The 24,779-nt window shown below is 33.9% G+C and overlaps 4 protein-coding genes and 1 long non-coding RNA gene across 6 annotated transcripts; 3 read left to right on the top strand and 2 right to left on the bottom strand.

The window, feature by feature from the left end:
- The first annotated feature begins 168 nt into the window (after positions 1–168).
- Positions 169–2,434, top strand: LOC122598076 (F-box/FBD/LRR-repeat protein At1g13570-like). The gene is made up of 4 exons (XM_043770686.1): positions 169–478; positions 921–1,683; positions 1,794–1,952; positions 2,024–2,434. The coding sequence occupies exons 2-4, from the start codon at positions 925–927 to the stop codon at positions 2,309–2,311; spliced, it is 1,206 nt and encodes a 401-aa protein (XP_043626621.1). The 5' UTR covers positions 169–478; positions 921–924; the 3' UTR covers positions 2,312–2,434.
- A 9,267-nt stretch (positions 2,435–11,701) lies between these two features.
- On the top strand, positions 11,702–12,713 carry LOC122598553. Of its 2 annotated transcripts, none has more exons than XR_006323647.1 (2): positions 11,702–11,920; positions 12,388–12,713. It is a non-coding gene; the product is annotated as an uncharacterized LOC122598553 (long non-coding RNA). The 2 variants fall into 2 exon arrangements; XR_006323648.1 differs by lacking the exon at positions 11,702–11,920 and adding an exon at positions 12,088–12,178.
- Positions 12,714–13,973: 1,260 nt separating this feature from the next.
- On the bottom strand, positions 13,974–15,068 carry LOC122598615 (probable purine permease 11). The gene has a single exon (XM_043771202.1). The coding sequence runs from the start codon at positions 15,066–15,068 to the stop codon at positions 13,974–13,976; it is 1,095 nt and encodes a 364-aa protein (XP_043627137.1).
- A 1,606-nt stretch (positions 15,069–16,674) lies between these two features.
- LOC122596321 (acyl carrier protein 1, mitochondrial) lies at positions 16,675–19,109 on the top strand. Its single transcript, XM_043768873.1, has 2 exons — positions 16,675–16,923; positions 18,747–19,109. Exons 1-2 carry the CDS (start codon positions 16,738–16,740, stop codon positions 18,921–18,923), a joined length of 363 nt encoding a protein of 120 aa, XP_043624808.1. The 5' UTR covers positions 16,675–16,737; the 3' UTR covers positions 18,924–19,109.
- Positions 19,110–20,053: 944 nt separating this feature from the next.
- Positions 20,054–20,622, bottom strand: LOC122597216 (putative invertase inhibitor). Its single transcript, XM_043769838.1, has one exon. The coding sequence runs from the start codon at positions 20,609–20,611 to the stop codon at positions 20,054–20,056; it is 558 nt and encodes a 185-aa protein (XP_043625773.1). The 5' UTR covers positions 20,612–20,622.
- Positions 20,623–24,779: the final 4,157 nt, after the last annotated feature.

Below are 24,779 nucleotides of genomic sequence, written 5' to 3'. Positions count from 1 at the left end.
TTATTCATAAATTGATTATATAAATGATTGATATATCTAATTTTTGTACACAACAACACAAATTCTGATACACGTTTAAATAAGAAACAAACAAATGTATATCGTGTTTGTATAAGGTTTATCAAAGCAAAAGTCCGGATAACAAAACTGGTTTCCTATTAACGACGGGAGATACAGTCATACAGATACATGTTAATTACCATATTGCCCCGAATATCCCGAATCACTCCCATATCTTTGAGATGAATATATAATTCTCCCTGCTGCTTCTCTTGTTCTTTGTATAACAAATGAAGCACTTTTCCATTCCCCGCTAATTTTTCCCGCTTTTAGGGATTTTCAGTCGTTTGATTTTGTTTACACCACATCCTACCATATATAGAACCCACCATGACTTTTCATTTTACAACACACCGCACAGTATTAATTCTGCCCGCCATCTGTTTGATAAATTGTCTCAAAGAAAGAAATTGAAGAGGTATGTAATATTTAACTTGTGTAAATCTGTAATAATATTTTTATTTATTTATCTGAAAAGCAATCGTTATTTATTACTCGTATTATTATTATTATGACAATCTATATATAAATCAACTAGCCATAATTAGTACAACAACCATTTGAACATATGGTATGATGTACTTATTTTGTAAATCTGTATGCTTTGTAATTCTATAAATTCAAGTGGTTCATAATGTGTTTGACAAATTGTCTCAAAGAAAGAAATTCAAGAGGTATGGATAATGTTTATATCTAACTACTTATATTAGACTAAGTTTATTAGGCGGTTTTTTCTCATACGAGGTATGGGGCTTTCTACACCTGTAAAAAAAATCTTTAAATCAACCGGCCAGTATAAGTACAATGTTATACGATGTACTTATTTTGTAAATCTGAATTTAATTATTTATTGCTTTTAGGATAATGGAAGTGGTTCATCATCGTCGGGGAGGCGATGATGTTATAAGCAGCATGCCAGAGAATGTGATCGCTAATATTATGGATTGTTTGCCACTCAAAGATGCGGTGGCGACTAGTATTTTGTCACCAGGTTGGAGGTTTAAATGGACCCTTGTTACCAAACTCATACTTGATGCAGCCGTCATTGATAGTTTCCCTGGAGATTTTAATAAAAGCGATATAAGTAGACTTCTCCTTCATCTTAAACAAGTTACAAACTTTGTCCTCACTATAACCAGTGACATCAAATTAGATGATGCGGATATGTATCATTGGGTTATGTTACTGTCCAGAATACGAGGATTTAAGGAACTCACTTTGATAAATTTTTGTGAAACACCACTTAAGTTGCCTTCCTATCTTTTCTCTTGTCTAGACTTAAAGCATTTGGAGCTTTATCACTGTGTTTTATCTCCCTCCCCGTATTTTCGTGGTTTTCCAAAGCTATTGATCTTAGGGTTGCATGATGTAACCATTCCAGACCACACATATGGGGAATTTATTGCCCAGTGTCCCTTACTTGAGACCCTCCAAATTTGGAATAACAACCCTGTAGGGGAAGTAAAATTGGTTGAAATTGCAAAACTCAAAAATCTGAAGGTGTTACGCCTGTCATTGTGTTTGCTTCAAGATATGACCATGGTCAGACTCTCCACTGTCTTCCAGCATTTGTCTCTTCTCCCAAAACTTCAGGAGCTTTATCTAAGATTTGAAAACTGTGAGGTAAGGCTAATTTGGCTATGTGAACTTCACTTTCCACAATATTGCGACTAGGAAGATTATTGACTATTTTCACCATTTAAAGTGGCTTTTTTTCTATGTATGTATTGTAGTTCTTGCCAGAAGACGTTGCTCAAACTGCGGTCTTCTCTGCCTTTCCTTTCCTAAAGTCTCTTAGATTATACCATATGGATTTTAGTAGTGTCTCCATGTTATCATGTGCTTTTGGGATGATTTTTGGCTGCACAAATTTGCAGAACCTTGATATCAGGGTAAGTTAATAGTTATCCATGATATGTCTCCTTTTTAAAGTCTCATACATGAATACTATTTTATCATGTAGGCTATGTACAAGAATGATGTCCCACTACCTACCATATTTCCTTCAGAGGTAGACTGCAGCACGATAGGGAAGCTGCAGCTTCAAAATGTGAAGTTAGTAGGGATAAAAGGTTTGGAAAATGAAGTATATTTGATTAATTATATACTGGCTTGTTCCCCCATGCTAAAGAGCATTACGATTCTACTCGACAAGTCCATAAGGAACAATGTCAACGAGAAGCATAAGCTTGCTAACAAGTTGTTGAAGCTCCGTCGAACGTCTCCAATAGCTGAAGTAGTCATCTTCTAGTTTGTAGTGTATTCATGAACTAATGTTACCTTTCCTGTTGCTTTCTATTAATTTTGTGACTTCTGCGCATGACTTGCCTTTTCCAGCGACTTGTCTATTTTAGCAAAACTACTGTTTTGAGTTTCAGATACACCTCAAGTTTATATCACAATTTAAGCGGTCATGTTTTCTAAAAAGATGAGTTGCATTGACTTTTATTGTGAAACTGTTCCTTTTAGCAAATCCCCTGTTTTTGTTGTGAAACATCATGTGACAGGTTATGGTTGATACCAATGTGAAAGAAGAAGAATACCAATTCATGAATCTGAAAACTCCCTCTAGTCCTACGAATTTAAAGTAGTTATTGGCTAAAACTCCGTGCTAAGGTCGTATTCACACTATTTTTTTTAGCAAAACAAAGTTACTGAAGCTGATACACAAGGTGCAAAGCGTGCGAAGGATCTGCTTTGCGAAAAGAAGAGGTTGGTTAGCACTTGATGAATAGGAAGTCCAAGAATTTCTTTTGAAACGAGTTGATACATGGCTTGTAAATGTTGAGCAGAAAGTAGATGCTGGTCAGGTTTCATATATTCAGCTATAATTCTAATTTCTTTGATGATTTCTATAATGAACTAAGCCGCATAGATTGAGAGGTGTGCTGCCTAAACATGAGTTGAAGTTGTTGGAGATCAAATGTTCATTTTAGAGACTTGTCATAAATTAAATGTGACCGTGAGCTATATTAACATCAATATCATAGTAACATCAATAGGACTTGAGGCATACATAGGCTTGATGAAACATATTACTCGATTAGAATCGTCTACAGTTTATATCACATAAGTGGAGATGTTGTCTAAAAAAAAAAGCTGCATCAAGTTTTATTGTGAGAGTGTTATGCCAATACCAACTTGAAGGAATACCAATCCATTAATCTTAAAACACTCTCTCGTCCTACAAAATTTAAAAGTTATTATTGGCTAGAACTCCGAGTTAAGGTTGTATTGGCACACTAATTTCTTAGCAAATTAAAGCGCAAAGGATCTGTTTGGTGATAAGAAGAGGTTGGTCTTTTAGATCATCCAAGTTAAAATATATTGTTCAGAGCGTTAAAAGTGGGTAAGTCATGGATCATGAAAATTAATTAGTACTATTATTATAAGTAAAAAACGACATTGTTAAATGAATGAAGTGTTGTGAAACAACGACCTCATAACATAACATATATATAATAAGATGTAGAACATAGCAAACTAGATATAAGAGAATGAAGATTGTGAGATCCTTTTCATTGATGTGATAATCATATACATAAGCCCTTATATATAGGCTTCATAGTTAACACAATCAATACATCATAATGATGGAAATGCAAAAGGTTATAACTTATGGATAGCCACATTTATAGTATATCTATAACACTCCCATTGGCTATCCATTAGTTACAAGAATATATGCCTCGTTAAAACCTTACTAGGAAAAACTCAATGGGACAAAAAACCTAGGGAAGGAAAAAGAGTACATAGTTCTTTCGATACGCTTGGGGATGCTGCCTCATTAAAAACCTTGTCAGGAAAACCCAATGGGACAAACCATGGCTAAGGGAAAAAAAGTGCAACTTGAATTTTCTCCCCCTGATGATCACACCACTTGAGCTCCTTGAGTCATTAATATCACGAACAAGCTTCCATTGACATACAACTTCACTAGTTGAGACATCCATGTTGCATTATCTTTATATTGATCTGTCAATTCACTTATAATATATGATAAAGTTGATGGCAACACTTATAATACAAATCCGTGTAGTCGATCATCCTGCATTATTAAAACAAACTAAAACTACTTTGATAGGTTAGTATAATGTAAATTTATACCTTTCATATCTTGAGGGTAATAAAACATATATTTACCCATTTTAATACATCCTCATAAGATAAGATCTCTATCTTCTCGACAAATTACAATATATAAGTGTATACATTAGTAATACCTGAATGTTACTCAAATATGGTATTTTAAACCAAGAACTTTAACTCCATTCTTGAGGAAGAAAAGTCTTCATTATCAATATCAAATGACCAAATATACAAACCATTCAAGTAAAATCCTGTGAAAATATATCTTTCTCAAAAATGTTTTCATACATCATATATCACCCTTAGTAACTATTTCATTGTTAAGATCTACCTTTTAGAAAAATGTCTTCTCGTAATCTTTTAAATATATAAATTTCATAGAGATCGATCTTTTATATTCACAATATATATTCAAGCTTTTATTTCAATGATATACTTAAGCAAATATAATAAACATCATAGCATGAAGCTAAATATTAACCGAAGAGACGTTACCAAATGCACATTGTTATGTTGAAACATAACACTCCCACTAATAATTACATTATTTGAACCATTGCTATTGGCACGAACCAATATCAAAACCATCATTTTGATTTATTCGTAATTAGTGCCTTGATATAATATACCTTTATTTTATTCTCGCATTTAAATATTATTCTTTTGCATATGGTTCATATATCACATTTAAGGATTAAACATACATCATGCATCTCATTTAAATATATCACAATACTTCACAAGTTGGACCAGCCAAGTGTATACTGAATTATGTATTATTTCATTTATCACCAGAGAAAAATATTAGTACTTTAATAACACTTATAAACCAACATTTTGATCATTATTTTGAACATTAAAGGTGCATTTTCAGCATTAAGTGACTTCATAAGCATGAACGTCTTTTATCCATACACAGTATATTATCTTTATTTGCTTTCATGACGCACAATAATTTCATCATTGAGATTTCTAATTTATAAACCAAGACAAACTTTGTCTTTAGTTTTGCATATATATTTTCTATCTATTCAATAACCATTGGACACTCCCTCTAAGTTCCATTGATATTTCGATCATGAAACTTATATCATAATCAAAATCCGGATTTCCTTATAGAGTTTCATAGAAAAAACATAATAACTTATATGGCATTTTTTAATAGATATACTCTACTGTAATGGTTATCCATTTGCCAGATATGATCAAATAATATTTACGATCCTTTTAACATATGTTTTATGTTTTTCATATCACGAGACATGCGTTATGCATTTTATGTCCCTCATGTAATCTCAATATCAAATGAGTTCTATTCAATATCAAATGTCCCTCATGTAATCTCAATATGTATATATATATATATACATATATGAGTAGATTTCTGATTACTTTCATTATTAACTTTGATTATATTGATTCTGTTTTGAAAGTAGCTCATTATTGGTGTATACTTAAGATTTACGATTATATTTTTCTATAAGCTTTTAGATAAAAAATCGAATTTTGTTATGAGTAAGATTCTGATTATTTTAATATATCGACTATGATTATTTTGAATCTGCTTTGAAACTAGCTCATTAATGATGTAATCTTTTAGCCGTTGTTATATAACCAGTGACACCAAACTAGAAGATGTGGATATTCATCATTGGATTATGTTCCTATCCTGTAAACGAGGATTTAAGAAACTCACTTTACATAATGCCCGTCCGACACCACTTAAGTTGCCTAGCCATCTTTTCTCTTGTCTAGACTTGAAAATTTTGGAGCTTTATGACTGTGTTTTGTCTCCTCCTTATTTTCATGGTTTTCCAAAGCCACTGACGTTATACTTGCGACCCTAAGAATTAATTACTCAGTGTCCCTTACTTGAGACCCTAAGAATTTGGAATGGCAACCTTATAGTGAATTTGGTTGAGATTGCAAAACTTGAAAATGTCAAGGTGTTCGGTTTGTCATTGTGTTTGCTTCAAGATACGACTATGCTCAGACTTTCCACTGTCCTCCGGCATATGTCTCTTTTCCCAAAACTTCAGGAGCTTTCTTTAGATTTTGAAGACTGCGAGGTAAGGCTAAATTGTGACTTTGAACTTCACTTTACACAAATATTGTGTCTAGGAAGATTATTGACTATTTTCACCAGTTAAAGTGGCTTTTTTTCTATGTATATTTTGTAGTTCTTGCCTGAAGATGTTGCTCAAACGGCGGTCTCCCCCACCTTTCCTTTTCTCAAGTCCCTCAGATTATACCAAATGGATTTTAGTAGTGTCTTCATGTTATCATGTGCTTTTGGGATGATTTTTGGCTGCACAAATTTGCAAACCCTTTCTATCGATGTAAGTCAATAGTCATCAATGATATTGCTTCTCTTAAAAGTCTCATGCATGAATGCTATTTTATCATGTAGGCTATGTACAAGAATGTTATCCCACTACCTACCATATTTCCTTCAGAGGTAGACTGCAGCATGACGGGGAAGCTGCAGCTTCAGAATGTGAGGTTAGCAGATATAAAAGGTTTGGAAAATGAAGTATGTTTGATCAAGTATATACTGGCTTGTTCCCCTATGCTAAAGAGCATTGAAGTTGTACTCGACTCGTCCGTAGAGAGCAATGTCAATGAGAAGTATAAGTTTGCTAACCAGTTGTTGAAGCTCCATCGAACCTCTCCAATAGCTGAAGTAGTTATCTTCTAGTTTGTTGGTGTATTCATGAGCTAATTTTACATTTCCTGCTGTTTTGTATTGTTTTTTTTTACTTCTGTGCATGACGTGACTTTTTACATCTACTTATCTATTCTAGCATAACATCTGTTTTGAGTTTCGGATACACAATATAAGTAGCGGTCATGTTTGCTAAAAAGATGAGTTGCATTTACGTTAATTGTGAAACTGTTCCTTTTAGCAGACCCCTGTTATACTTGATACCAATGTGGAAGAATACCAATCCATGAATCTGAAAACTCCCTCTAGTCCTGCGAATTTAATAGTAGTGTAGTTACTGGATAGAACTCTGCGTTAAGGTCATATTCACACTCTATTTATTTAGCAAATAAAAGTTACCGAATCTGATACGAAAGCGTGCAAAGGATCTGTTTGGTGAAAAGAGGGGGTTGGTCAGCACTTGTCCACTTGATGATCAGGAATTCCAAGAATTTCTACTGAAACGAGTTGATGCACGGCTTGTAGATTTTGAGCAGAAAGTATATGCTGGTTAGGTTTCACATATTCAGCTATACTTCTACACCTTTCCATTTCATTAATGATTTCTATAATGAACTCGCCCGCCTAGATTGATAGGTGTGTTGGGTTAAATAATCTGAAGTTGATAAACATTAAAAGGAATAAGAGGCTCGGGTTTAATTGTGATGGGGATTGAAGGGTTGCATAATATCAACAGGATGCAAGGGTGCACCACCCATTTAAGCCGAATTATCAGGCTGCACATTCCGACAATGACTCGTAAGTCAACAAAAAGATTACAGTATTAGTTTATTACAAATATACTTGATCTGTTCAAATTACAGTATAGAAAGTGAAGTCCCCTTAACCAGTAGTACATTTTTTAGTCAAACTGAAAAAGGACTTACGGATGGGCTGGATAATGGGTCAAATTTAGTGGTTTTTGATTGAGCTCATAATGGGTCGTGGAAGTTTATCCAGAAGTACTTTTTTCTGTCTATTTTTCATAATTACAATTATAGCTAATGTGGTTAAAGTATGATTGCAAAATATATTATCATTACAACATTTAATGTTTTGAATCAAGTGATTATGTATATAGTTAGAAGTACACTTGGGCTACCCTCGACCCGTTTGGTTCTTTTGGACCATTTTCTGTTTAGCTGTTTTTGTTTCATCTATTTGACCTGTTTAACATGATCATAACCCAAATTGACAAGAGGAAATATGGGTTGAAAATTACCATCTTTTCAGCAAACTTCGTAGATTATCCTTTCTGTTCTCTTGTTTATAACCAAAGTCAAGCTTTGGTACACAATCATATGTTCGTTTCATTTGTTTTTATTTGAATGAATTCAATAATTATTTCAATCTCATTCTTGGTTTTAAAAAGCGATAAGCGCACAAAAGTGATAGGGTCCATTTCGGAAGTGCAAAAGCGGCGAGCTTTTCGTACGCAAGGCGCACACTTATGAAAAATTTTTATAAATTATTTATATGGTATTTATAACACATAAAATACCAAAACAACATCAGTAAGATACTCGTTTAAGTCCGGCTTTGATCAAATTTGGTATTTGAAAAGAAATTCTCAAAAGATTGTTGTTCTCGTTGAGGAAAAAGAAAAAAGAGATCAATCTTGTTGAGAAAGAAGAGGTAAGAAAAAAAAAATTACTTATTTCTATAAAAATAAAATCCTCTTGTGTACAAAAAGCTCACGCTTTTTAGTGCTTTTTGGCGCCTAGGCTCACAAAAAGCTCACAAAAAAGGCCCAAAAGCGCGCGCTTTCTGTACACCCTGCGCCTTGAGTACCAAAAAGCTCCAAGGCTTGCGCCTAGGTGCGCCTAGCGCTTAAGCGCGCCTGAGGCGCGCTTTTTAAAACCAAGATCTCATTGAGTGACACGTACTGAAGTAAGCTGTATATATAGTTTTCTGTGTTTATACAAAAGCTAAAGGTTGATGCTTAACATGTATAGATAATTAGATACTCTTTTATTTTCTCATTTTGTGACTTTAAATATCTGACATTATCTCCTAAATTTGCAACTAGTGAACCTATGCCTGTAATAATGAAACCTATAACTATCAGTCGAATATTTAAAGCCTGAAACATCCTCATTTGTAATACAAGAGCTGATCTTTGTATAAAAGTACTATGTCCTTTGACTATATATATATATATATGTATATACATGTTGTATATTGCTTTTTCAATCCCAGAAAGTTACAATGATTTGCTTATATACAAGGATGTGCCAAATAAGCAACTGTATAATGAGATTCACAATGTATAGATTTGTTCTTGTGTAGTTTTGTTCTAGTAATTGAACATATGTATAAAAAGTTAGTTTAGACCAACAAAAATAAAGCTCAATATAGGATCGAACTGAATAGATTGCATAGTTTCACAAAGCCAGTTAAGATAGTTCCACTGGAGTCCAGTATAAAACCAGTTAAAACACCCCCTATAGTAACTATAAGCTAGAGCTCCGGGTTAAGGCCGTATTGTCACTCTATCTTCTTAGCCAAGAAAAAGTTATTGAAGCTGAAATGCAAGGTGCAAAGTGCGCAGATGATCTGTTTTGTGAAAAGAAGAGGTTGATCAACCATTGATGAATAAGAAGTCATATACGTACTGTAGACTACGAGATGTAAACCAAGCCGTTACACATAATTCACACAGGACTGTCACTCTAGACCGTCGAACCCAAGATATGTGGAAAAATCCAGTTGAGCTGGTTTCGGAATTTTTTCATCTTTTAGATACTTAAATTACATTAATATCTCATCTATGCTACCTTATAAAATTCTTCCCAGGGAAGTGATAAATCTACAACAATTATTAACCATGTATAACAAATGTACATATTTTATTGCACGGTATACAACTGTAGCAGACATTGTTGTAGATGACTAAAACTTGTTATAGCTTTATCATTTCCCTTTTTGAAATTTTTGAAAAGAGTAGAAAAAGGAGATGCGAAATTACCCAATTCCCTTAAATGAACTAATTGTTTTTAATGACCTAATTACCTTTAATGTAAGAAATTACCATGATACCTTTAATAAATTACTCTTAAATTATACCATCAATCCTTAATGATTAAACTAAACCATTAGTTTCTTATATTATAAAAAATATATATATATAGATACTATTCCTTTAATTTATATACATTTACATCAATAACTTACAACATTTCACGTCACCGCCACCACCATCACCATCTATCGCCACCACCTCACCATTGTCGTCACCATCGCCATCACATTGTCCGAAAACCTTTCGTATCTTAAGTTAAATAGCTATTGACCATATTATTAAATATTAGACGAATACCCGCACGATGCGACGACGATGATGGTAGTGACAAAGTGATGATGGTGGTGACTGGTGTCCGTGGTGAGTAGTTTAACTCATTGATGTGAAAGGTAGTGTAGTCATTTTTAAAAATTTAGGGTCATGGATTATGTGTTTTTATATTATTAAGGACATTTTAAGTATTTTAAAAGCAAAAAAGTTGAAAGGAAAGATTGTTTATATAATCGTAAAGATTATTATTGTTTTTTTATTCTAGTCATTTTACGGTTATTATTGATGGCTGTTTCTACTTTATCAAATATTTAAATACATTTTGAAAGCTTTAATTATAACGGAGGGGGGAGTACCTTACCAGTTACTACTTCTCTCTACTTTTTCTCCTTCTTTCACGGAATATCTCACCAATCCTCCCCACTTTATCTCCAACTAAATAAAGAAAAAAGAAACCAAAAAAAAAAAAAAAAAAGGAAAGGAAAGAGGTTTGGAAGGAACCCGAGCACCACCTTCCCCAATTTTGTCCCCACCCATTAGATACCTATAAGGCGGAATAGTGTTCAACCTAGTGACCGACCGACATCAGCTTGGTCCACGGGATACGTGTTCCAGTCGCGCACTCTAAGTCACCAACTAAGTTTGTTAAATGTAAACAAATTAGTACTCAAAAATAAACAAAATTAAACAGACCGAAACATACCTTCCAATAGCAATATAATTTTCTAATTTATCCAAACATGCTTGTTAAAAAAGGTATATTCAATTATAAAAAACAAACCAATACACATTTTTTTTTATAAAAAATAATGGGAAATAATGGTTAAAGTTGCTACAGGCCTACATATGTGAAAAGATGCAGCCCCCTCAAATGGTTATCAAAATGAGGGTATAATCTATAATCTATTATATATACGAACAATAGTACTCGCGCAATACGGTGGTGAGTTGGTGGAGTAATAGGTCATAAAAGGTGATAAGTCGTAGAGTGTGATAGCCAAATGCCTTAGCCGTACGGGCTCCGCTCTCGGATTTAAAAATTCGTCGAAAGTATATCGAATGACATCTCTAATGAAAGAACATGAAATTTTAAGAACACCCATACAATTTTTATAATTTATCGATATACGGTTTTTGAGATAAAATATTTTGAATAAATTAGAGAAATATAATGATTTATGGATGAGAGAAAAAAAAATTAGTGATTGAGATTTGAGGAGAAAGAAAAAAAAAAGAGTGGTTGGTATTTAATGATATTATAGGTATATTAGGTAGAAATGTTTAAATTAGTGAATAAAAAAGAATGATAATTTAGATAATTTAAATTATATATTAAAATTTTAAAAAAGGACAAAATACTTTATAAGATAATAGAGATATTAACAAAATTTTAGGTCAGCAATGAAAAAATATACGGAGTACTTGTACTCTAAAAAAACAAAAGCTAATTTTTCTGTGGTCAAAAGCAGAAGCTATCCCCAACAAATAATGATGTTAGATACAAATTTAAATTTTTTTAATTTTTTTTTTTGTTTTTTACGTGTAATTACCATAGAAATCACTCCCAGATGAATATATAATTTTAGCGCACTTTTTTATTCCCGCTAATTTTTCCCGCTTTAAGTATTTCAGTCGTTTTAATTTGCTTACACCACAGCTTACCACAGATTTCTACCCACCATAACTTTTTGTTTTACACCACAACCCACCATATAAATATTTCTGCAGGCCCACAAAGTGTTTGACAAATTGTCTCAAAGAAAGAACTTCAAGAGGTATGCATAATTTATACTATCTAACTACTGTAAATCTCTAAGTATGTTAGACTTTTTATCTATTTATGTAATTTTTATTTATTTAGTTATTTGAAAAGCAATTATTATTATTATTATTATTATTATTATTATTATTATTATTATTATTATTATTACTAGAACGGTGCAGCGGTGTTGGTGATGTAATGGCGGCAGCGGTGGTGGTGACGGATGTTGGGGGCGATAGGCGGTACCGGCAGCTGTGGTGGCACGAGTAGCGTATGTTATTGATATAATTTGGTTTTGATGAAATGTTGAAACTTAAAATGTTGAACAAAGACTATTTGCTATATAACATAGTACTCGTAGTATAGATTACAATATGTAAAATAACTAGCCATAATAAGTACAACAACCACTTGAACATATGCTATAGGATATTAGGATGTACTTATTTTGTAAATCTGAATTTTATTTATTGTTTTTAGGATAATGGAAGTAGTTCATCATCGCTGCGGAGAAGATGATGTTATTAGCAACATGCAAGATAATGTGATTGCTAATATTATGGATCGTTTGCCGTTGAAAGACGCGGTGGCGACTAGTATTTTGTCACCGAGTTGGAGATTTAAGTGGACTCTCCTCACCCAACTCATACTTGATGATAACTTCTTTCGTAGTTTACTAAGACGAAAAGTTCACTTTAATAAAACTATTATAAGTAAACTTCTCATTCATCTTAAACTTACAAATTTTGACCTCACTGTAACCGATGATATCAAATTAGAGGATGAGGATATTCATCATTGGGTTATGTTCGTATCTAAAATACCAGGATTAACGAAATTCACTCTACTAAATTGCCGTGACTGTGAAACGCCAGTTAAGTTGCCTACCCATATTTTCTCTTGTCTAGACTTGAAACATTTGCAGCTTCAACTTAGACTTCTATGATGTAACTATTCAAGACCACAAATATGGGGATTTAATTGCCGAGTGTCCCTTACTTGAGACTCTGATGATTTGGGATGGCAACCTTAGAGTGAAATTGGTTGAGATTGCGAAACTCAAAAATCTCAAGGTTTTAGGTTTGTTATTATGTTTGCTTGACATTCATATGACCATGGTCAGACTTTCCACTATCCTCCAACATACCTCTTCTTCCAAACCTTCAGGAGCTTTGGTTAGATTTTAAGAACTGCAAGGCTAAGTTGTGTCTTTGAATTTCACTTTACACAAATGTTACGACTGGGAACATTATTGACTACTTTCACTAGTTAAAGTGGCTTTCCTTCTATGTATCTTTTGTAGTTCTTGCCAGAAGATGTTGCTCAAAATCCGGTCTCCACCATCTTTACCTTTCCCTTCCTCAAGGAACTTACATTTTCCTCAATGGATTTTAGTGGTGTCTCCATGTTATCATAATTGTGATGTTATATTGTTATGGCATTATTTTCGGATACAACTTGAGTTTATATCACATAAGAAGTCTTGTTGTCTATGAAGATGATTTGCATCGACTTTTATTGTGAAACTGTTCCTCTTAGTAGACCCCCTGTTTATCTTATGAAACATTATGTGACAGGTTATGTTGATACCAATGTGAAAGAACCAACCCATTAATCTTAAAACACCCTAGTTTTCCTACGAATCTCAAAAAGTAATTTTTGGGCTAGAGCTCCGAGTTAAGGTTGTATTCGCACACTATTTTGTTGGCAAAATGAAGTTATTCAAGCTGAAATACAAGGTGCAAAGCTCGCAGAGAAGAGGTTTCTTAACATTAATACAAGGTGCAAATTCTACTCGATTTATAAATGGTTCAATGGATAAGCTGCAATACAAGGTGCAAATTCTACTCGATTTGTCAAAAGGATAAGCTAGAGCAAACAGTTTACAGGATTCAAGGAATATGTGGATTCATCAAATGTAACAAATCTTTACAACTTATTTATAAGTTCAAAAATAAACTTATATCCTATACAAAATCTGTTTCTATGATCATAAACCCATTGACGACAATCTAGTTCTAGAGTTAATCTCAAAATGAAAGTATAAACAGAAAAAGAAAAAAAAATCAACAAGGGCATTCAGGGGATTTATCAGTATTTATGTTATTGTTCTCCTCAAGATCAAGAAATTTCTGATAAACATAAGTCGAGAACCCCCAAATCCCCATAAGAACCGCGATGACCTTAGCACCGTTCATTGTATACTTAAAAGCAACTGCAGTAGCCAAAGGCGAAAGGGACAACGCAAGAGTAATAACCACATTTGAAAACAAAGACGACACCACAAAAATCAAACCAACAACACCAACTGAACATATTTGCCAAGCCACAGCGGTCCATATCAAAGTCATGACATAAGACAAACTCCCTCCATCAAAAGTGTCCATTTCACTTCTCAACCACCTCCATTCACCGCTAGCAAAAAGACCCATAACCGAAACACATGATGCCACGATTGAAGTACATATCTGCATTTCAAGAACCACTCCAAAGGTTTTTTTCTTGATGATTTTTTGGAAAGAAAGCTGTGTGAGGGAAAGTAATAGAGCATAAAGAGCCGAAGCACAAAGTGTTGACACGAACCCAAGTGTGAATCTAGCTCCAGTGACATTTTTGTCAGCTGAATAGTCACTAAATCCAACAAGAGATGCGGACAATGTAAGAACAACGATTGAATCCAAGATCAAGATTGTACATTTTTGGGAATTTATGAAAAATGAGAAAACTGCACCAAAAACTAATTGACTTGCACAAATAAGTGAGTAAGTAGAACTTGATAAGTATGCTAGCCCAACAGAATATAACAAAAAATCACCTGCGATAAGTGAACCAAGACCGAGATAGACTAACATGACAATGATCACAGGACATTTGGTTGATGGTTCTTTAATTGAAGGAAAAAGAATAAAGGGTATGAAGAGAATAGGGAACCCTGCGTTTTGAGCAAGAGTGGCGGTCCATTTACTATGTCCACCTTTTTCGTAGTAAAACCTTAGAAGAAGCACGGCGGCTCCTTGACCAATGAGGAGGAAACATATGTTAACTGCCATGAAACACCACATTTGCCACCGTGTAAGCTTTGTGATTTGGGGAAAGCGTACTTCGTATATGTATTTTGAAATCTTTGGATCTTCATTGTCTGTCTCCAGAGAAACAACCATCAGAATATATACTAGTATTTTAAAAACTTGAATTCTCGTGAAATTTTCATCTTTTGGCAAGCAATTCGAGTAATATTCTTGTCCACATTGTTATTATAAGGTATTTAAATTTAATTACGTAGGAATAATTTTAGTTTGAATATAGAAATCAATGATTTTATTCAAAGTCTATAATAAGATCAAAACTCAACAAGGCCTATTACTCTATAAGATCCAAACTCTATAATGATTATACATATAATTAGCGTAATAGGCCTTGTTGAATCCGGAATCAAATTATTCGTCGTTAAAATCCATATATGTATATGAATGTGATGATACAAATGTGTTAATCGAAAATATCAATAAATATACAAATATACAGTGATACAGAGAGGTAGGGAGTGAGTGTAAAAATATATACCTGACATGTTTTTGGAAGATCTGTCGAAGTTTAGAGGGAGCGATTATAAATTATGAGGGAATTGATGAAGAAGCAAATCTTGTGATGAAGAAACTGGCCTACAACCATAACTGTAATATTGTTTGGTGGCAATTTTAGTTAGTAATTAAGTTTAATTATGCATGCACTTTAATTATGGTTTGGACAAAATTCTCCATATTAACGAATAATAACGTTATACTTCTTTTGTTTTTTTTCTTAAACGAGAATGGTACCCGCGCAATGCGGCGGCATTAGCGGGGATGGCGGTTTTGTGTTGTCGGTGATGGTATTATTGGTGGTGGTAGCGGTGTCAAATGGTGTAGGATTGTAGGTTGATGTAAAGGTAATAGTGAAAATATTTTAGAAGATAAGGGTTGAAGTGTAAATTAATTCATTAAAAACATAAAATGTCCAAAGACACTTTCGGTATTTCAAAGGCAAAACTTTTTAAAAATAGAAATAGGCTTTTGCTTTATAAAGTAGTAAAGATAAAATTCTAAAATTCTTTAAGGGAAGCCTACGATTTGGTTCAATCGTGATTTTCTTTCAAGTAAAGTAAAAGAAATTATAGACGGTGTATCATAAGTTCATAACTTATTGCAAAATGCAAAGTATCTTATCTTGGTAATATTACAAGGCTTCGCAAGTACGATAATACCTTATTGCTTTGTGCAAGTAGGATTTGATCGTTGGTGACTTTTTGATAAGGTCGTTACATTTGAAGGAATCCACTCTACGAATTTGCTTGTGTGGATTATTAGGGGGGTTTTGAGAAGTTCTGAATTGTGTAATTTAAGAGTACAATCTAGAAGTATAGTAGAATAGTAAGCCATTAAAAACAATTTCTTTTTTTTGTATAAGTTAGAGATGAAATCTTTAAAATAATCTCTGATGTGGCCTATATATGAGACATCTAAACATCAAAAAAACGATCAAGGAAATACTGGTTAGGCCTCATTATTCAGAATAAAAATTTTCAATCTTTTTACCAACTAGATTGAACACAAATCCTATTCAATTACCTGTCAATCCAAAAGAAGTAAATTTGATATTGTGAGAGAGTTAGAAAATTAGGGGTACCAATCAAAGTATCAAATACATTCTAAATTCCTAATCAATCATATGAGAACGGGCCGTGGGCTGAAAAATGGGCCACACTAAATCACATACTCAGTCCTCAAAACCCACCTCTCTCTTTCGTTAGTATCACTATTCATTTCACTAGAGAAGATCAAAAAGAAAGAAATGGCGTCGGCATTGAGAAGAGCAATCCTAGGGCACGTGCGAGTCCCGGTGTCTAACGGATCTAAGCTGCTAACACCGTCGTGGATCCGGTCAATGTCATCTCACGACGATCATCTTGAAAAAAGTCAAGTTGTTGACCGTATCCTTGATATCGTCAAAAGCTTCCCTAAAGTCGATCCTTCTAAGGTATATACATACACACACATATATCTATATGTACTCTATTTTATTTATTAGTTTCAATTTACTGTTAGTAGATTTACCTGAATTTTAGGGCTTTGTGGAAGTGGTTTTTGTTAAGTTATATGGATTAGATGTATGATATTTAGTTATTAATTAACGGTTAAGTTATTGTTTTAGGGTTTTTAATCGATGTTTTCGTATTAGGCGAAACGAGGATTCGATTTAACTTAGGAGCTATGTTTAAGATTTTCCTAAATTGAACTTTAAATCATCAGTTGTTAATGAATACTTTGACTCGTATCTACACAGCCTACTGGAGATACCTTTTTTCTCAAGATTTTATCTTGTGAAGTTCGAGGTTTGAACCTTAAACGTCTTGTCAGGTCGTCGAGGTGACCTTGGAGATGTTTGTTGTTTATAAGAAATTGTTAGTACTTTTACGAATATATTTACTCTTAACTGCGATAATATACTTAGATGAGTATAAGTTAATCCTGGATTGAATTTGGTGTGTTTGGTTAGAAACTTGTTTCCGATAAATATTAAGCTCAATATGGTAAAATGTGACTCTTGCCTTGCATAATTAAGTCACCAATGATTTCATATAGAAAATGTACAGTTACCATATGACTAATCTACTATTGTGGAAATGATTTGTGAAAAGATATGAATTTGGTAAATGTTTAATTGGATTTGATGGAAGGGACTTGTTGAGGGTTCTTTGCTAATACTATTTGATGTTTAGTTGTTAATACTATTTGACGTTCAATTGGATTTGATGGAAGTGACTAATTGAGGGTTCCTTGCTGATACTCTAATACTGTTTTATCTTCATGATGTCCATCTGTGACTGAAAAATGGTATTGTTAGGCTGTACTTGTCAAATTATTAGAGCATTTCTGGACCGATGTGGTATATCATATGGAAAATTATTATCTTGTTGATGTTTCAGTAATAATGGATTGATGTACCATGCAATATGGTTAATGAGACTTTGTTGTCATCACTTACTTTCATTTGCAAGTAATACAATGAGTTGACCAGAAAAAACAAGCAAAAAACTCAATAATAGAGGCTTACATTTGAGGGATTTCTCTTGTTTGATTTGATGTTATGTTAACTCTTTGATGCTCATTCTTATCTGGCACAAAGAGTGTGATAGAAGGTCTGAACCCATAAGGACCACCCAATTAAGGTAGTCAGGGTATCTGTAACGTATTGCTATCTATGCTAATGCCCTGAAGTCCGTTTCTTGATTGCCTTATATTTGATATCTGACATTGCAGTTTTTTATTATGTTTCTCGCTTATGTATGTTAGCTCATCTTGTCTGTCAAAACAAGATTGTGTCATTCTATAAATATATAGTGAATTTATTAGATGAACATCGATTGAAAGGTACCCAATGTAACGAGTAAACTAGTGTCTGAAATCTGGAGTGCCTCCATCTGTGGGTTCTTGAATACATTATGACATATAAGAGTATATAAATACTTGCTCATAGTCAGACTTGCCCTTATTTCTGTACTGGAGAGATACGCTTTCTAGTTTATTCACTCAATTACTGTATAAATATAAACAAGGGATTTACCCAAATATATAAGTGTATAAAGGGACTAATTAAGGCACATTTCGATCACATAGTTGTCCCGGCACTACACAGAATGACCTGTTTTGACTAGTTTTCTCAAAGCTACTGTAACCTTATTCCCTCCACCATAACACTATCCCTCATGAATACGCATGTTGTTATGAAGTTGTACAAGTTGATGAAAAACTTCAAGATGAAAAACTTTCTCAAGACATTTTTATTTATTCTATCTGTAGGTTACTCCTGAAGTTCATTTCCAGAAGGATTTGGGATTGGACAGCTTAGATAATGTGGAGCTCGTAATGGCCATCGAGGAGGAGTTCAAGTTGGAGATTCCAGACAAAGAAGCTGACAAGATCGACTCTTGTGCACTTGCGATTGAGTATGTATATAACCATCCAATGGCTAGCTAAACTCTCAAAGTTTCTGCATGTCATCCGTTTTTTGCCCTTTGTGCTGTTTCATTTTGCTGTATAACTTAAATCCAGCTAAATTTGACCTGGAAATAATTAGAAGCATTCATGACTTCATCATAGTTGCATGTTTGTTGATTAGAACATTGAGCATGACATTGCAATGAATATGTGTTCGTCTTTTTACGTGAGACGTTGCATTTGTGACTTTATATCAACTCTATTTCAATTCTAAGTTAGCGGTGTTGATGCCTTGATGGCATCTATATTAAATTATCCATCCTTGGTTGCTTATTATGAAACTTTTATTCTTTGAAATGTTTGCTTGATGAAAAAGAAACAAAAATAGCTGTTGCACAGGATAATGTTGCACCTGCAGTGCACATTAGGGAAAGGTGTTTACCCGCTACTTGTATGGCCAATCTACAGATTTATAGTAACATTCGTGTATCATGTCTGTTTTCGTTGCAAATTCACTAAGCGAGTGCCAGTTTGGGTACTCATTTGGTTAACATATGAATCTATCTAAGAAGGAAGCATGATGCTGAAACAGTTTCTTAAAGAATCTGAATGCTTGTCTGTTATAGTGTGTTAGGTATCAGTTATAGACATATGATGAAAATAGGATGGTTATTGTGCAATGCCATATCTAAACCGAATACATGTGGATGATATCAGAAACCCTTACAAAGTCTATCATCTCTCCTGGTATAAACCTTTTGCTACATAAGGAAATTTATGGTTGAAAACTTACTAAAACATACACTTGTTTAACACCACCCCCTCTTTTTTCTTAATTGCCACCATCCCATCTGTGAGACGCTATCAGGAAACACCACAAGCATTCAACCATAACACAAAAGGACATGACTGAAAGCTAGCCGAGTTACCATTGAGGCTATCTTAAACCACCGCCTATTTTTGTACAAATAAAACGTCATGTAAAGACAAAGACACATACATATCTGCAATGTGAACACTACAAACCAGAACGCCACAGAGCAGTAACAAGCACAGTCAATATGTGTATTAATACAGTAACGATATATGATGATCTTAATGTCAATAACAAGGCAAACTTTACATGCTTTTATCTTGTACTCTACTGTGTGTTATTGAACTTTCCCTTTTCAAGGAGAGTTTATACCAACTTGAAGAATATGTATAATAGCAAGCGCAATCGCAGACAGGTCAAAAGTCGCATCATTTCTTTTTGTCAATGGTGAAACAATGTTATCCATCTCTTTAAATCCATTTTCACAAGTGTTGGCAGCTTCCATGACTGCACTTAAGAGTAAATTGGCCTCATCAAATCGACTTGCCTTGTAGTTTCTAAAGGCGCTTTTAATATCAGTAATAGAGTCAGAGTAAAGCTCAAGACAATCGTTCAAACGCATCCTTGCATAAGTAGAAAGATTCACACCATAGTTGTTGAGTAACCTCCTGATGTAAAACCTCGTATCTGTCATGTTCTTTTTTGTTAGCCGGATTGAGATTTTCCCAAGGCCTCTAATGTTAGCATGATGGCTCCCGGGGGCAGCTTGTAGAGACGTCGCACAAAATTGGTAATCCACACCCGGGTCTTGTTGAGAGCAAAGCTTGCAAGTGCCATGGATTAGCGTTTGGGCATGCGTCGAAAAAGAGAGGAAGAAAAAGAAGATGAACAATAGAGAGGAAGATGGAGTCATTTTTTTTTCAATGGCAAACGCTTCTAGTTTTGATGCTATTTAAAGAAATGGACTTGTTTAAGTAGAAAGGGAAAGGGTTTTGCATAATAGCATGGTTATTTTGTTGTTCTAAACTCTTTTTTAAAATTTATTTCATTTATTTCTTTACTTAAAATAGAATAAGACTTTATGTAAAATACAGTTGTAATTCAAGTAATTGACTACTTTATAATTTTCAAATTATTTTCTAAAATATGCTTTAAGTTGCATGTAGTTTAGCGTTTATACTTATTTTCAGAAAATTATCTGTACCAAAGTACCAACAAATTAAGCTTATGAGCTCTTAAAAAAACAATAATAGCTTTATTGGTTTCATAAATTGTGATCAGTTCTGCCTTACATGTAATGCAAAGGTTTTTTTTTTTTTTTTTTGGTATATTAATTACTTTTTTGAGAAGCTAATGAAAAAGTGGTATTTGCTTTCTGTCTTTTGTATAAATGGTTTCTTACATCAAAATACACTAAATCGATCACCTAAAGTCGATGCTTATTGTTTTGTTAAAAATTAAGCTAGTGTTACTGTTAATGTACACATTAGTAAATGAATAAAGATTATACTAGTATAAGTGTTTGTATATATACAAAATCAACTTCATTAATTTGCTTTTAAATAATGTTATGGATGTATGAACATAGAATTCAAAACTTTTTTTTTTTTTATTTTCAAGATCCACAAAGAGCATGACATTCATGACTGAGAAATACAACTTGACATTTGTGCCGCCATTTTCTCATACATAGGAGGATATATATCATATCATTCTTACTCATGCAATCTACATGTATAAGCCTAACTAAGCATACACACAAGAAAAAAAAAATTTTAGAAAAATGGCATGCACTTTCATCATCTATGAAATTTGATAATGAATTTATTGCTATTTGTAAGTGCTAATTCTCGTATATTATAGTATTACCAGCTTAGTGTTGTGACTTGTTAGCATATCGCCAAATCCATAAATTCTTTAGGTATTCGGCCCTTGAAAATACGTAATTTTTCATACATGTAAAGCAACCTTAATAGTATATTTAAAAGAATAGGAGTTTATGATCAACTTGTAGAGTTGTAGTCATTTAACATGTAATAAGTCTTATATAATGCATATGAAGTTCATAACGAAAATGTTTATAAATTTTAATAGTATAATGTTTCACATTTATCCATATAGAATATAATATTATATTATATATGCATTGGTCTGCATTTTAAGTATGTACTCGTATATAACTAACAGAAAAACATTAGGGGTGATTCTCTATGTCGCATACTGGCTAAAGATTTCCAATTAGAAGTGTGCCACAATGATTACTTATCTTTCAATGTTGTTTCTTTTTCTTTCAACAAGAAAAAGCATAGACATTAGTCCCATAACTTGTGTTATTCCATTTTGTAAAGTCATATACTCATATGTAAAGCTCATTCAATTCATTATGTATACCCAGAATTTTGATCTAAAAATATAGTAAATAAATGCAAAGATACATATCATATCTAATGTTTAGGCAAAAGCAGAACCGATTTCCATAATAACCGAAAAAAACAAAAGAACTAGGCCCTATATAGGACGACCTTAATTGAGCTTGTTAAATTGTATCAGTTCTTCAAACAAGGTGATTTATTTGTTTTTACTGTATGCGTTAAACTTGTGTACATATTACCTCCCATCAATAAAAATGTAGTTTAGATCATTTGCTTCGAGTCATTAAGATTTAAAATAACCGAGTTTCGGAGTTTGTGCTGCTTATGCAAAATATAACGGGTCAACCCAAACGTTGAAACCAGTCCAAACCAAAAGTGAATATAATTATTTCTCCATCTAATTTATAAAATCATTAGAAGGTCCCAATGGACTCGTTTTTGGCCTCGTTCGACATCCTCGGACGAGTTCACACCATTGGGTGAGACTCGTCCGATCCCTGGTTCGTTCGGGGGACTAGCCCGGGTCTCTCGTTTCTGCAAGGACGAATGGTTCGCTTGTTTTATATTTTCATTATTTATTTTTTGAATGCAACGGCTACATTTAAGGAAGACAAAAATTTTGAACTTTCAAAAGTTGGCAAAACAGATCCCTATAACGTCTTCTTTGACCACCTGCAATTCAAAAACTTTACACTTTTAGTCCTTTAACGGCTAGTTTTTGAAAAAGCCTATATATACACCTCCATAAGCACTAGAACACACCACACTTGCATAATTCAGATATCTTCACACATACAAAACCATATTAAGCAAAAAATCATGTCGAACTTCAACAACCAAAAAGCCGACGACTTCTGGAACAATGCCGTAAACGATTTTAATCAATCGTACACTAACCAGCCACCACAAGTACCCTTCATCCCACAACCAAATGACCCCCGTTATGCTCATGGCAGCTTATTATGTTTCACTTGCCGCTGCATAACCCCCTAATTTCTACCATGGAGGGTCATCGTCAGCTGCACAATTTCAACAACCCGATCAACACTCGTTTCCCACACCACCATGTAACCCCACACCCGAATCTGCTCCCACGCCCGAATATGTTCCCACCCCCCAATCCATTCCTGAAGCACAACCAAAAAAAGGGTCGGGTCAAAGTCATGTCCAAACGCACCAAGAAAAGCAAACAACCAAAAGAACCTGCTGCAAACTCGTCAAATTGGACCGAGCTTGAGATGTAAGTTCTCACTGAGTGTTGGATCGATGCTACAAAAGATCCATACGTCGACAAAGACTAATCTGTTGATTCTTTTTGGGGGAAAATCATAGATAAGTACAATGCAAAATTCCCCAACAACCCAAGAAACCACAATCAGATAAGTGGCAAGTGGAGAAAGATCAGAACAAATGTGTCAAAGTTCAACGCAATCTGGAAAGGCTATGATGGTCATCAGTGCAGTGGTGAGAACGATGCCCAAGTAATGGAGGAAGCGCGTTCAGAGTACTTCACTCAAACCAAAACTTAGTTTACCATGTACGAATGTTGGTTGCTTGTGAAAGATAAGCCAAAGTTCTTCGCTCCATCCGGTCACGATGTTCTGAGGCGAAGCTTGCATAAAAGGAAAAACGTTCTTAATGTTGTTGATAGTGAAGATGATGAGGAGGAGGGGACCCAATTCGCGCCGGTGGACCTTGGTGATAATGACTTCTTCGGTCAGCATACTTATACGCGCCCCCTACTAAGTCAAAGGCATCACGGACATCTGCTTCTTCCGATGCGGGGTCTGCTCGTTCTTCCGCTTCCGACCTAGCCGCCCGACTCGACCGACTTGGGTGTAAAAAAGAGGCGATGTTGGATGAACAACAAATATCTTTGGCTGCATTCGTGAGGAAGAAAGGAAGCGCACCATGTATACTGCTCTTTCGTTCATGGACAAAACAGAATGTGATGATGAGAAGAAGAATTACATCAAGGAAGCCAAGAAGAAACTCATGGTGGAGTACAAAGACTTCCTTTTCGGTCCCAATTAGTTTAGGTTTAATTTTAAAAAATAAAAATGTCGTTGTGTGTGTGTGTGTGTGTTTTTCATTTTTAGGTTGTGTGCTTTATTTTTTTGTAATTGGTTTTTTTTTTTTTATGTTCTAAATGTATTTGTATTTTTATTTATAATGAACTTATGTGTTTTGTTAATAATTTGTGTTAATGGACTAAAAATGTATTTTATTAAGAGTTTAGATGGTTAAAAGTGTAAAGTTTAAATAAATTGTTAGAATTAAATAATTGGTGGGTACAAGACTAATCTTTGGTGGATGAATCCATTAGGTGCATTTTGAAAGGATTAGTCCTTAGAATGTTTTTTACTGATGTGACGCTGACATGGACTAGTCTTATGTGGATTAATGCTTACCATTAGGGAGCATCTTACTTTACCCTTTCTTATTTTTTGGATGGTCCATAAAGTGATAAAAATATTTTGTTACTTGGTATCTCTCTATACTTGGTTAAAATCTTAGTCAAAACAATTACTATTAAAAAATATGGTTATCAAGGTAACGACTTGACATGCTAACAAGTTATATGGCAGGCAAGGGTCAAACAGGTAAATTAGCATACATTTGGTTGCCTGAGACAAGTTTGAACAATTGAACAGATGCATCATGCATGAAGTAAATAATAGCTTTCAAGTAATAATGATCTATAGTCGA

This window comes from Erigeron canadensis, chromosome 4, assembly GCF_010389155.1.
Source record: "Erigeron canadensis isolate Cc75 chromosome 4, C_canadensis_v1, whole genome shotgun sequence".
NCBI classification, from domain to species: Eukaryota; Viridiplantae; Streptophyta; class Magnoliopsida; order Asterales; family Asteraceae; genus Erigeron; species Erigeron canadensis.
The sequence above is the reverse complement of the archived record's forward strand: the minus strand, read 5'-3'. Positions and strand labels throughout refer to the sequence as shown.